This window comes from Aspergillus piperis, assembly GCF_003184755.1.
Source record: "Aspergillus piperis CBS 112811 unplaced genomic scaffold BO85scaffold_3, whole genome shotgun sequence".
Classification (NCBI taxonomy): Eukaryota; Fungi; Ascomycota; class Eurotiomycetes; order Eurotiales; family Aspergillaceae; genus Aspergillus; species Aspergillus piperis.
The window spans coordinates 1,325,994-1,338,350 of record NW_020291593.1 but is presented as its reverse complement, the minus strand read 5'-3'; the positions used below and the strand labels follow the sequence as shown (position 1 = coordinate 1,338,350).

Here is a 12,357-nt window from a genome sequence, read left to right as displayed (position 1 = left end):
TAGGAACCAAAAGTTTTCAAGTCATATATCCTTTGGCACTTGCTACCTGCATGAATTTGGATAGCCCCTCAAACTACTCGTCGACCAGCAGGCTGCAAAGCGATTCCATGGGCTGGCGAATCGCGTTTCGACTGGACAATCTGAACGGCTTCTTCCTCAAGTAGACCCCGAGCAACCAGATGACGAACAAATTCCATAGTCCACTCTTGACATCTCTTGTTGGTAGTCTGTATACGTCAGGCTGGAGCACAGGCAGTGAGGCACTCGAGATTTACTCACATCATTCACAGGTGCCATGAAATTCTCACTAACACGAGGGGCCGGTATCTGACTGGCTGCGATTTCAAGATCACTCCTCGGAGTATGGTCTACATACATACTACTACTCTCTTTTAAGGAGTCCGCAATATGTTGAGAGTCGACATGTCCAAGTAAGACCGTCTCATACGGCTCTTCATTGGAGGAGAGGGCGTGATTCCGTTTGAATTCGAGCTGATAGCCCATCATAGGCGCGCCCACAACGTGTATTTCGGGATGTTACGAGGTATATTGCTCTGGGAGGCATGACGGTAGTATGCGATGGAGTAGAATAGTGACAACTTTCAGTTGAAACGGTCTAGAGTAGACAGGGTGCTATTGAAGCCCGTCTACTGCCTGAGAGATATTCAATATCTCCTCTGAGGGGAAGATCATATTGACCGCCCGCGCTTGGAAACCGGCCAGGCAACAACTAGCAGATGCATGTCTGATTGGTACCTACTGTGGTAGTTGTCATCCGTTCTAGCAGCATGTCACACGTTCTGTGACTTTCCAAAAATATACCTAGTTGGTAACACAAGAATCCAGACACCCGTTTCAATCCAGCTTCACTTTTACCTCAAGAAAACCTAATCCTGCTTTGCAGAATCTGTGAAGGATACATATCATGAAGTGTCAATATACCGTTGTTGAAGAGGCCAATCCGGCTACTTTCCTAAAGCGGCCAAGTCAGCTGTTTGCGCCACACAAACACCGCTGCCTGGCTGCCTGAGGCGAGCAAGACAGTTGCTCCGCTGCGGCGCTCAGAAAATTTCCCCCGCCGCGCATTAATTGGCCTGGCCATTTTCTCTCTCGCATCTGGAGCTCGTCTTTAAATTACTTGCAGGTGTCTTTTCCCGGTCAATCCCTCTTTTCCGCTTATATTTCTATCTTGCGCACGCGCATTCTAGGTAAGATACGAGTGCCCTGCTTGCTTCCTCCAATTCTCCGCATCGCCGTCGCGCGGTTCTCCGTCCATCATTGGCCAAATCGGTCCGTATCATGGTTCTGACGCGGGATTGCACCCTACCCTCATCCTGAACTTATCGCCTGTGCCTCTCTGCTTTTGATGATATGTAGGAATCACTGACTGATATCTTCCCACTCTAGTATAGACCCCATACAACAATCTCCCCTATACCCCCTTAAACTCCTACCACACAGCTCGTGACCATGTCCGAAGAGCAAAAGCCTGTCGCCCAGCCCAACGCTGAGGCTGAGAAGGATGTCCAGAACGTCCTCGCCGAGCTGAAGGGCGAGAACGAAGTCCCCGCCAACGGTGCCGAAAAGAAGGAGACCGAAGATGCCGAGGAAGCCCGCATTGTCGAGGCCGCCGCTAAGCTGGGCGAGAAGTCTGAGAAGGCCGAAGAGCAGAAGACGACACAGGAATCTCGCAACGACAACCGGGGTCGCGAGGGCCGCTTCAACCGCCGCAACAACGCCAAGTTTGACCCCTCCACGCAGCAGGTGACGGATGACCCGGTCGAGATCCGCAAGCAGGTTGAGTTCTACTTCTCTGACTCCAACCTGCCCATGGACAAGTTCCTGTTCTCCAAGGTCGGCGGCAGCGCCAACCGTTCCGTTCCTCTGGAACTTCTGCACTCCTTCAAGCGCATGCGCCGCTTCCAGCCCTTCAGCGCCGTCGTCGAGGCCCTCAAGTCGTCCGAGACGCTTGAGTTGACCGATAACGATACCTCCGTGCGCCGGAAGACTCCCCTTCCGGAGACCGTGTCGCAGACTCACGACCACAACGTGGTCAAGGTGTTCGAGGACCAGGCCATGAGCCGTAGCATCTACGCCAAGGGTTTCGGCGACGAGGAGCCGACCACTCAGCTTGACATTGAGGCCTTCTTTGCCCCCTACGGACCCGTCAACGCCATCCGTCTGCGTCGTGCCTACGACAAGACCTTCAAGGGCAGTGTGTTCGTTGAGTTCGAGTCGGAGGAGAAGCAGAAGGCTTTCCTGGCCCTGGACCCCAAGCCCCAGTGGAAGGGACAGGACCTGCTCATCAAGAGCAAGAAGGACTACTGCGACGAGAAGGTGCGCGACATTGAGGCTGGCCGCGTGAAGCCCAGCGGCTCCCGCGGACGCGGTGGCTTCCAGCGCGGTCGCGGCCGTGGCCGTGGTGGAAACCGTGGCCGTGACAACCGCGACTGGAGGGAGCGCCGCGCGGCTGACCAGAAGAACGGCTTCAACGACAAGAAGAGTGAGCCCAAGGAGGAGCGCAGTGAGGTCCAGAAGGATGCTCGGTATGTATTTACTTTTTTTTTCTTTCCCCCTATCACCACCCCATTACACAAAAGCAAGAGCATGTATACTAACAAACCCATCCAGCGGCGTCCCCATTGTCCAGAGCACCGCCGAGTCCGGCCAGAAGCGTGCCGCCGAAGACGAGGCGAACGGCGACCACCCTGCCAAGAAGGTGGACGCCAAGGAGTAAACGAAATAACGTCATCTAGATCAAAAAAAAGGAGAGAAAAGTTGCAATTTAAAGCTGGCTGTCTATCATCAAGGACACCACTTGCTTATATTTTTCTTCGTTGCTTCGAAAGAAAAATGGGAATAAGGGTTATGGGATACAAAAAGCATGACTTTGGCTCGAATTACTACCCCCGGACTTTGAAGACCATAGTACCATAATGGCGTTGTATAATTTCATTATTATTTTTTTTTCTTTTTATTTCTCTTTTCATTATTATTTACCGATATCCTTGCTTCGGTGGATTTTACGTTCTAGACTCACGGAATAGGATGTTCTGGAATTCATCTTTACCGTTTAATTTCCTTCCTTTGGTAAGTGGGCGTACTATCGTGGAATATTCATCAACCAAGATTGCGACTGGTGATAGCATGGAACTTCCAATGCATAGCAGTAGCACGCTAAGTAGTAATGTAGTACTATTACCCAGGAATCCATTTCTTCCAAGGACTAAAAGTGTTGACTGCAACAACCAGGGCTGCACATATATTTTATCGACTACAGCACGTATATAACGGTATCATCATATGCAAAACCACCTCTCATCCGATATTCTACCCCAACCACTCATTTCTTCTTCTTCGTCTTATCCACAACATCAATCCACTGCGTCCTCAACCCACGTCTCACCAACGCCGTCTCCAATGCGCGTCGCTGGTCTCCCTGGACGAGCACCTCCATGACGCCCTTGGGCGCGCCAGTAGCCTGCGTTACGCTGGTGCTGCTAGCGCATTTCTTCTGCAGTTCTTCGGCCAAGAGACTAGGGATGATGCCGAACACTTCGAGGTTCCAGACCTTAGTGACGGTCTTGGAACCGGTGCGGCGTTCAAGGATCACATTGACCTTGGGGGCGGCGCCTGCTTTAGGCTTCACCTCGGAGAGGGTTTGGCCAGGGCGTAGGATGACGTAGTGGGCTGTCATGAGGGAGTGGTCGTCGATGAGGCGCTTGAGGAGGCCGTCACGGGTGGTTTTGCCGCGGGCGAGAGTGCTCTTGTCATCGGCAGAGGAGGAGGTGAAGATGGTGTTGGCGAGGTAGGGGTTGAGGGTGATGATGCGTTTGTTTTTGGGGTCGACGAGCGGGGGATTCTGAGATTGGATGTATTGGTCGAGGTGGGTGGAGATGTCGGTGTATTTGTAGTAGTTGCTGGGGTGGGTGCTGGATAGGGCGGGGAAGATGGTTGGAGTGAGTTTGTTGGTTGGGCGATAGAGAGTCTGCACCGTCAGGGTTTGGCCGACTGAGGGGTCGCCGCTGTCTGTAGATGCGGACTTGGCGTTGTTTGCTGGAGTGGCAGGCTTTCCTGCGTTCTCGACGGCGTTCTTGGATGGGAGTCTGTAAGGGACGAATTCTAGAACGCGACGGTCATTGAAGTCCACATCAAGTATGACGGTCTCTTGGCCGTTGCGGTCTTTGGACTTGACCAAGCGCTGCTTGTCCAGGTATTTGATGAACTTTTTCACGTTCTTCCAGCTGGTCTTCTTGATTTGGTAGTATTGGGCTTGTTTTGCGGTGTATATGGGCAGGTGGGGTGTGATCATATTCGATATCAGAGCAGATGGTTGAACGGGTAGAGAAAGACCGTGGTTGGTAGCGGACGGGTTATCTTGCTTGAGCTTGTAGAGGGAGTAGAGGAAGGCTTTTCCGAAAGCCTCATCGATTTCTTCAAATGGTTAGGATAACCACACTCATGGTGTATTGAGTGAGACTCACCTTTAGTTGTGGGCTCTTTTTCTTCAACCTCAGGAACCTCCTCCTGCGGGGCATCATGCGCTTCGACCGATGCTTCCTCGCCTCCAGCTCCGTGAGTGGCCTCTTCACCACCTACTGCTAGGCTCTGCACGCCCTCTTCGATCTCTCCTACATCTTCGATCTCTCCTACATCTTCGTCCTCTTCCAGTTCATCATCCCAACCCTCCAGATACTCTGGAGCGGGCTGACCCGGCTTGGAAGACGAGCTCCATGCCCACAACTCATCACCTTCCCAGTGCAGACCTCGAACGGCATGTCCCTTCGTGCCCTGAACCTCACCAAGCGCAGAGATGTCGATTTCGCACACGCCCACAAACAGCGGTACCGTATGCCTATTAAGGCTTGCAACAGCAACCACTGCACCCTTAACGGCACGCTCGTCGAAAGGCGGGTCATTGGCCAGACCCGGAGTCATCAGGTCAGCTCCTCCGTGCAGTTTCTGCATGACCATTTGCGGGGTATGAAGCAGTGGCACCAGATCTGGGTTGTGCCAAAGTGTATATACCGTAGGGTAGAGGCGTCCATCGGCGCCGGGGCCGTGGTCGACTCTGAACCACAGAACCCGTTCATCGGCCCCGGGATGTGTTCCAACATACACCGTCCCTTGTACTTCGCGGAGCTGAGGTCCGGCGGTCGTAGTAAAGCGTGCGGTCAAACAGTTCTCGGGGAGTAGAGCATTTCGAATGGAGGTAAGGTTTGGCGCCGTTGGGTTGGATGCGCCTGGAGCTGAGTCGTCGCCGCTGGTTTCAACCGGTGCACTTTGTGGAACCTCGATCTTGTAATCGCTGATAATCTGATCGGCAATCTTTCGACGGTCGGACGACCGCAGGGGAGAGAGATTTTTAATCTGCGATTGTCTGTTGTGAGCGATGCGCTCAAAAAGGCACGATTGACTTTGCTGTGTTGTAACCGATCTCAGAGTGGTGCGGGGGAGGGGTAACGTACCGTGGGCTTTTTCTTGAACATGATGGAGGAACGAGGGTGCAGTGGTTTAGTAGACGAGTATTAAATGACGATCTAAGCCATGCAGCCCACGCCAACAGAAATGGAGTATCCGGGGAGTGGATAAAGGGAAGAAGGCGCTATTCGGAGAGCTGCTGAGGGGACGAACGAATGGATTTGACTACCGCAACAACAATCGCCCGCGTGGTCCCCGCTTCCCGAGGTTTCAACACATTCTACGCATACATCACCGAATAACATCATTACCAGCAATCAAAGCATGGAAATCCTTAGAACTTCAATACTCCCTCAACCTTCACCAAACGCACAATTTGTTCTCCTGCCCAGTATCATGTAAGAGGATAGCAGTAGTACCTTCCAGAGAGTCCCACTGAACCGTTCAGCCTATTGTATACTTCGCAGGCACCCAGGTAGAGCAAAACGCACAAATTGGGAGTCTACTCACCAGTCCTCAACTCAATCATAATAGCCATCACAGAACCCATCATCCATTTCACAGTCTGGATGGTCATAGCACTCCTGGAGCGGCTCACTCATGTCTGCCTCGCAGTCCTCGAAGTCGTAGTGGCTCTGGCCTCCCTCATAACCTTCATACTGGTCGTGATAGAATGGAATTGGTCCTTCATCCCAACCCACATATTCTTGCTCATCCGGCTCTGGTCCCCTGTACTCGCAATACTCCGGCTGGAGCTCGCAATCTTCTTCTTCCTGATCCTCGTACTGCTCTTGAGACATTTCCTGCTGCTCGGCGTCCCAATACTCCTGGTCATACCGTCTCATGGTGTCTAAAATCTCCTTCGCTTCATCGTAGTCCTCGAAATTGTACGGTTTCAAACCATAAGATAACATGAAATCATGCATGCCGTTGAATCCAGCTTCCTTGATCATCCGATACTGACTCTTCTCATTGGGGGGAATGTCATCTGGCTGCCGAGGTGTGACCTGGGAGGGCGACATGATGGCTTGGGGAGATGGGGAAAGAATTTTATTAGCAGCGCTCTGACTTCGACAATACAATATGAGAGAGAAATCTGAAGGTGAGGAGAGGTAGTAAGTAGTCCATGAGAAGCCAGGCCGGCATTAATCTATAGCAGTGCCTTCCATTCCGGGCAAGAATCGGTCACGGGGTATTACCATGATCAATAGAGAGAATAAGATCAAGACAGGCTGGAAAGAACATCGACAAGAATCTTGTGGGCCATGCTTTGCAGGCCATTGTTGCCTTCCTCATGACCCTCAACGATTACCAGTCACTTATCAACGACTACTAGAAGTCGATTCTATCTCGACAGTAGATACAAACAATGCAGTATTATACAAAAGAGGACGTTACAATTGAAAGTCACAGCTTCAATATTGATATTTTATAGGTACATAAGTGGATACCCGATCCGAAGCGAAAAGAGCATCAGACGGCTAAAAGGGCTCGTGTAGCCGTCAGATAGAAACAAGAAGGAATGTCTATATGATCCGAACTTCCACGTCTGGCTGGGCGTTTAGGCGTTGAGGTCACGGGCGTGCTTCTTCTCGGTGACCAGCCAGGAGAAGGTCTCCTTCAGGACACTGAGGAACTGGTCAGCGCTCAGAGAGCTGAAGTAGCTAGTGAGGTTGTCGCTGGAGACGGCGACGCTGGAGCTGCTGGGGGTGGCAACAGCGGCGGCGCTGGAGCTGGCAACCTGGATGTGGGTTTGCTGGGGGGCGCTGCCAGTGACAGTGACCTGCACAACGTCAGTCGAAGTCTGGTAAGCAGTGGCGACCGCAGTCTGGACGGTGGTTTCAACGTCGGTGACAACGGCAGCAGCAGCGGCAGTGGTGGTGGTGGCGCTTACGGCGGAGCTAGTCGCAGCAGCAGCGCTGGTGGTGGAGCTGGAAGCGCTGGAAGTAGTAGCAGCGGCAGCGGCAGCGGAGCTGGTAGAAGAGGCACTGGAGGAGCTGCCGGAGGAAGTGGCGTTGTACATAGCAGGGCCGGGGATGTCATAGGAGCTCAGGCTCTGGTAGATGTTGACCAGGATACCCGGGTCGGTGTCCTTGTAGAGGGCTTCACCCTTGGTGCCCGAGTAGGTGGAGCTACCGCTACCGGTAACCTTCAGGTTGAGGCACTGAGGGTAGTTCTGGGCGCCATCCTTGTTTCCAGCGGAGTGCAGGGCAATGATCTCGTGACGCAGGACGTAGTTACCAGACTCGAGGGTCGAGGGGATGGTCACAGTCCAGCTGTTGTTGTTGGAGATCAAGTTGTCGGTGGCCCAGGTTCCAGGGACTTCAGTGTCGCTGATAAGGCCGCTCTCGTCGATCTTGAAGAACTCAAGGTCAGTCTTGGTGACATCGGAGCAGTCACCGTTGCAGTTGGCAAGGTAAGTCAGGACGGGACCGTGGTGGCTGGAGGGCCAGTCAGTCCACTGAAGCTCGACAGTACCACCAGCCTTGACGTCAGCGGAGATAGCACCAGGCTTAGCGCTCTTGTGGCAGATGATGTCAGCCTCGGCGTATTCAGAACCGTCGACGAAGCCAAGGTCAGTGGCTTCGGTAGACCAGGCAATGGTCTCCGGAGGGTCACTCTCATAGGCGTAGGAGGAGACGATGTATCCTCCGTAGTACTGGCCGTCAACGACAGCACCAGACACATAACCGTGGCCAGCAACAAGGGCGGCCGAACCGAGGACAACACCAGCAATCTTAGCGACAGACATTTTGCAGGCTTTGAGTTAATCGACGCACAGCGTGATCGTGGGTAAGAGGGATCGGTTGGGAAAGAAAGAGTGACGAAGCAAATGGTCTTCAATCAATGAAGCCAGGAAAGGAAAGCAAGAGAATGGATGGTTCTAAGACCCCGGGAAGAGAAATGAATGAGAAGCTGATGAGGAGGAAAGGAAGAAAGGTCGAAGCAAGACGTGAATCCAGCGCCTTTATATAATGTTAGCCATGGTCGTAGTTCTATCAAGTCTCCGCCCAAAGCTCAGACCGAACGGTTTCGAACCAGGATAAATGAAAGGTTCACTCCCCGATAGCCATGCTGCAATTGGATTTCTTGGCAGCTGTCAAGTTCCCACTGACTACAGGGCCGACTGAGACGCGGAATTGATTGGGATAGGGTCATCGCAGACGGAGAGTCTGAGATTGATGAAAAGCAGGCACTAGACCACAGACCACAAACACGCCGGTAGGTTCCAGAGTCGGAGGTCGAGACACCCTTGCAGGAGCCAGTTACTACTTGGGCATTAGCGTTGTCCAAATAGGGGAGACGGAGAGGCGTCGAAAAGGGCCCAGCGAATTTAGCTACATACCGGAGCAGAAGAGTGGACCGAATGCCGGAGGCCCTCTGGCCGTCCGGCGGCAGTCTGCGACATGGCGAGTTTCACTCTGGAGCTATTCTGGCTCCAACTCCGCCCTGCCAAGAAATGCCATTTTTGCCAGTTCCGCCGGAAGTGGCTTGTTTAGGTTATGTCAATCGTTGGAGATAGAAGAATCTGTTCGATTTTAGAATTGATAGAGAGATGAAGTATGAAGCCGGGCTGAAGTAATGTCGTCCAACTGTTGTTACAAAGTACTAGTTAGATGGTTGTAGATAACTAATTAGTCAGGTGGTACTGCAGTAGTCAGCGATCAACCACGTGCGCACTAGTCCCTTTTGAACTCTTGCTCACCTCCCTCAGTGGCTTTTAACAGTACTGCACTTCTATTATGGGAGTTTTTCCATGCTCTGCATGATGAAATGTGGCGGGGGGAAAAAAAGAAGAAAAGAGCGACAAGCCTGATTCTCAAAATGGAGGGGCGCAATAATGCCACCTGCCACCCAATAGAGATGGTGCCATCCCGTCACATACATAGTGGTGATAACTGGGGCCGGGGCCCATCCGACAATTAGATTGAGACCGCCGATTTAATTGCAGGGAGGGCCGCATCGAATCCGGTCTTGGCAATGCCCTTACGAAGTCAAGTCAAGCTTCCCATGATTGACTCGTTCACCTTCTCAGCTTTGATTAATACCTCCCTGTAGGCTAGTAAGCAACAGCCCTGTATTGATTGGGTGCCGCCCAGTTTCTGCTGAATGGAGTTGGTCTGGATTGTCTGCTAGTCCGTGAATTGAAAACACATTTGTGGCCGCAAACGCTCCTTTCGATAGGACCCAAGACCCTGAGGGTCCACGCGCTCCATGCAGGGACCGCTATTGCTTCTTGAAGCGCCCGACTTGGTCTAGGAGTGCAATCCCTTACTGATTTCCATCAGCTTTGGGAAGTCTGGACGCTCAGTGGTGGTAGTAGTCTGTTACTGGTAGATGGGTGGGACTCTGATCCTGATCCTAGCTGCACCGTTGAGGTCTTCAATCCGAAACACACCCATTGGCGGAGTTCGCTATCCACATGGAGCAGCGACCAACCAAGCTTTTTTCCACAACGGCCATCGGTATATTTGTTTGATAGGGAAGGGACGGACTCCTGTGCAATTATTTGTCGCCCGCAGATCTCTCATGTCCTGCCATAATTAGAATGTCAGTTGTTGCAGATGATATAAACGGACGTCTTGTCCTAGCTGCGACCTTCCTTGGGACTGTGGTTATTTGCCTAAAGCATTCTTGTATAACTGAACCCCAGCCTCAATTCAAGATCCTTGGGCTGGACGTACACTGATTTGGTTTTCTGCATTCTACTGTAGGCTTGTGACTAGCCGAAACCTCCTGTTGTGTATAATCAGCCAGCCATTCAGCGGTGATCCGAAGTCCACGTTCCAATCATGATAGTGCGCATGCATAATACTTATTTATAAGAATATAGATGATGCAACATAGCATATAACGAAAACGCTCATTGAACGAGGAAACCTTGTAACCTTAACTCGGAAGTTTGTCGTGCGCTCGGCCCAGCTACTACTTTAACTGGTACTACTACTACATTTCGTCACGATCTATGTACTTCTGCAATTGAGGATCTGACTGCGTTCACTGTGCGACATCATGATCCCATGTAGATCAGGCGGGTGTTGGTAACTGCAATCCTTGCATATTTTGAACACAGGACTTTAAAATATCACCCAAACCACCTGCAGCCAGCTCTTGAAGGAAAGACTGTAGGACATTCTCTCTTAGCACTGACTCGTGTATCACTTAAAGCTATTATCGCTTTATGTCAGAAGTTCCATGGAACCCTCAAAATATATACTTACTTAGCCCTCAATATACGAATTTGTCATGAGGTTTGGCATCAATAAGCTGGAAAGAGACTATTATCATTGATCTCTGGCGCTTACCTTCTCATGGAGAAAAACAAACAGTGACAGCGAAAGCATCATAGAATCTACTATCGGAGTATAAGATCTCCGCCGCCAGCAATTTTATGTGCTTCAGCTGTATGGATGGCAGACTTTCCATATAGTAGATAATTGTTTTTTACCTGGAATGGGCTGATCGACACCGCTCGGTAAGTCTTGAATGGTCAGCCACCCAACGAAGCACTTTATGAGAAGATAGACCAGACCCCCCCACAGTAGATCAGTACACTTTGGATATTTTCCCGCCTACTTCCGGATTAAGTCTTCTTTTCTTCTGATGTGCTTGCGCTAGTGAAGATCGGCTTGCCGTGAGATCTTCGCTGCGGGAATAGCATTATAAGCACATTGCAATTGCTCCAAAGGTCGCGTGGGCATGCGGTTGTTTTATGGGTCCTAGATGATTTCGATTGCGAAAGATAATTTGGTCTTTACGGTCGACTGAAACCTGCATTCTTCCATGGCCTCCTGTGTAGGCATCCTAAAAGCCTGTCATCAGATAATTCGCGATGACCGACCATTTATTGAAAACGAGTGCGGTGAGGCCTGCTAGAATGTAGATTCGACTAGTAATGCACTGTCCCGGGTAACTTGATGTGCTAAGTGAAGAGGCCCAAAATTTGGGATTTTATTGGTACCTGATCTGCTCCGCACGGTGAACTCGGATCGAGTGCTGTCACAAACGCTTATCGTCACCTTTTCAGGGATGCGGTCTGATCGGGATCCGAGGGTGCTCTGTGGGAAACTCCCAGGCAAGACATGAGGGATGATTCAATTTGCTGACCATTCGGAGTTACACTGTGGCGTCATTCCATCGCGCATCTCCTGAGTATGCGAACGACTGCTGGATTAAACTTACTTGACTGCGGTCATCTTCTTTCTTAGCAACTAGGGAGAACCATCCATACTTAGGCTGTCGTGTGTGGTGGATGTCCAAGTTGCTGAGAATGGTAAACGCAGATAATGCAGTCTGGGCCAATTGACGGTGAGATATGCTCCATAATGATCCGCGAACAAAGCGCCACTCTCTCTCCGATTCGCGAATGTGCTCATCTTTTGTGGCTGATCAAATACCAAGTAACTACGGTAACTGGTATTTAATGTACTGAGAGACGCGTTTATCACTCAACGAACACCTGCTTGCCCAAGTGCTGTAGTGTTCCCAATGGAGTAGGCATGTTTTAAGAGTGTTGCGTTGACGGAGAGGATATCATACAGATGTGTCACAAAATGCGGTGCGATCTGACAGGCTTGATCCAATGGCTCGGAACTGAGCCGCCCGCCTACCGTAGGATCAACAGATAATCTCTAGTAGTACGGAGGTGTAACATTCTCTCATTATTCTCAGAGCGATGATCGATTGATGATGGAGGATCGGAAGAAGTCAGCATCCACCCACCAAGACATGGACACGATTTACACAGTAGGTGCACTATAAGTAGTACTATTGACTTGTAGCCCGCTACGTGTCCCGGAACTTGTCCATCAATGACAGACGAAGACACTCCATAGAGCGGCGACATTCACCGAACTTAAAGGCAATAGTACGGAGTATCTACTTGGTGTTAGTAGTCACTTCAGTGTTCGGAGTAATAGGAAGGCGCAACTCTTG

The 12,357-nt window shown here is 51.1% G+C and overlaps 6 protein-coding genes across 6 annotated transcripts; 2 read left to right on the top strand and 4 right to left on the bottom strand.

The window, feature by feature from the left end:
- Nucleotides 1-68: 68 nt before the first annotated feature.
- Nucleotides 69-504, bottom strand: BO85DRAFT_484955 (uncharacterized protein; the record flags this gene model as incomplete). Its single annotated transcript, XM_025663279.1, has 2 exons — nt 69-227; nt 280-504. 2 exons carry the CDS (start codon nt 502-504, stop codon nt 69-71), a joined length of 384 nt encoding a protein of 127 aa, XP_025519138.1.
- A 710-nt stretch (nt 505-1,214) lies between these two features.
- Nucleotides 1,215-3,143, top strand: BO85DRAFT_446373 (tRNA maturation protein LHP1). The gene is made up of 2 exons (XM_025659489.1): nt 1,215-2,546; nt 2,632-3,143. The coding sequence occupies exons 1-2, from the start codon at nt 1,471-1,473 to the stop codon at nt 2,735-2,737; spliced, it is 1,182 nt and encodes a 393-aa protein (XP_025519137.1). The 5' UTR covers nt 1,215-1,470; the 3' UTR covers nt 2,738-3,143.
- Nucleotides 3,144-3,203: 60 nt separating this feature from the next.
- BO85DRAFT_414602 (putative RNA binding protein Ligatin/Tma64) lies at nt 3,204-5,627 on the bottom strand. Its single transcript, XM_025657653.1, has 3 exons — nt 5,469-5,627; nt 4,485-5,370; nt 3,204-4,434 (listed from the first exon to the last, which is right to left on the bottom strand). Exons 1-3 carry the CDS (start codon nt 5,487-5,489, stop codon nt 3,344-3,346), a joined length of 1,998 nt encoding a protein of 665 aa, XP_025519136.1. The 5' UTR covers nt 5,490-5,627; the 3' UTR covers nt 3,204-3,343.
- A 77-nt stretch (nt 5,628-5,704) lies between these two features.
- On the bottom strand, nt 5,705-6,443 carry BO85DRAFT_506785 (uncharacterized protein; the record flags this gene model as incomplete). The annotated part of the gene is made up of 1 exon (XM_025664379.1): nt 5,705-6,443. One exon carries the CDS (start codon nt 6,441-6,443, stop codon nt 5,943-5,945), a length of 501 nt encoding a protein of 166 aa, XP_025519135.1. The 3' UTR covers nt 5,705-5,942.
- Nucleotides 6,444-6,527: 84 nt separating this feature from the next.
- BO85DRAFT_190396 (uncharacterized protein) lies at nt 6,528-6,904 on the top strand. The gene has a single exon (XM_025654429.1). It carries the CDS (start codon nt 6,622-6,624, stop codon nt 6,823-6,825), a length of 204 nt encoding a protein of 67 aa, XP_025519134.1. The 5' UTR covers nt 6,528-6,621; the 3' UTR covers nt 6,826-6,904.
- BO85DRAFT_190393 (lytic polysaccharide monooxygenase auxiliary activity family 9 protein) lies at nt 6,904-8,442 on the bottom strand. Its single transcript, XM_025654428.1, has 2 exons — nt 7,316-8,442; nt 6,904-7,204 (listed from the first exon to the last, which is right to left on the bottom strand). The coding sequence occupies exons 1-2, from the start codon at nt 8,171-8,173 to the stop codon at nt 6,983-6,985; spliced, it is 1,080 nt and encodes a 359-aa protein (XP_025519133.1). The 5' UTR covers nt 8,174-8,442; the 3' UTR covers nt 6,904-6,982.
- Between the last annotated feature and the right edge of the window lie 3,915 nt (nt 8,443-12,357).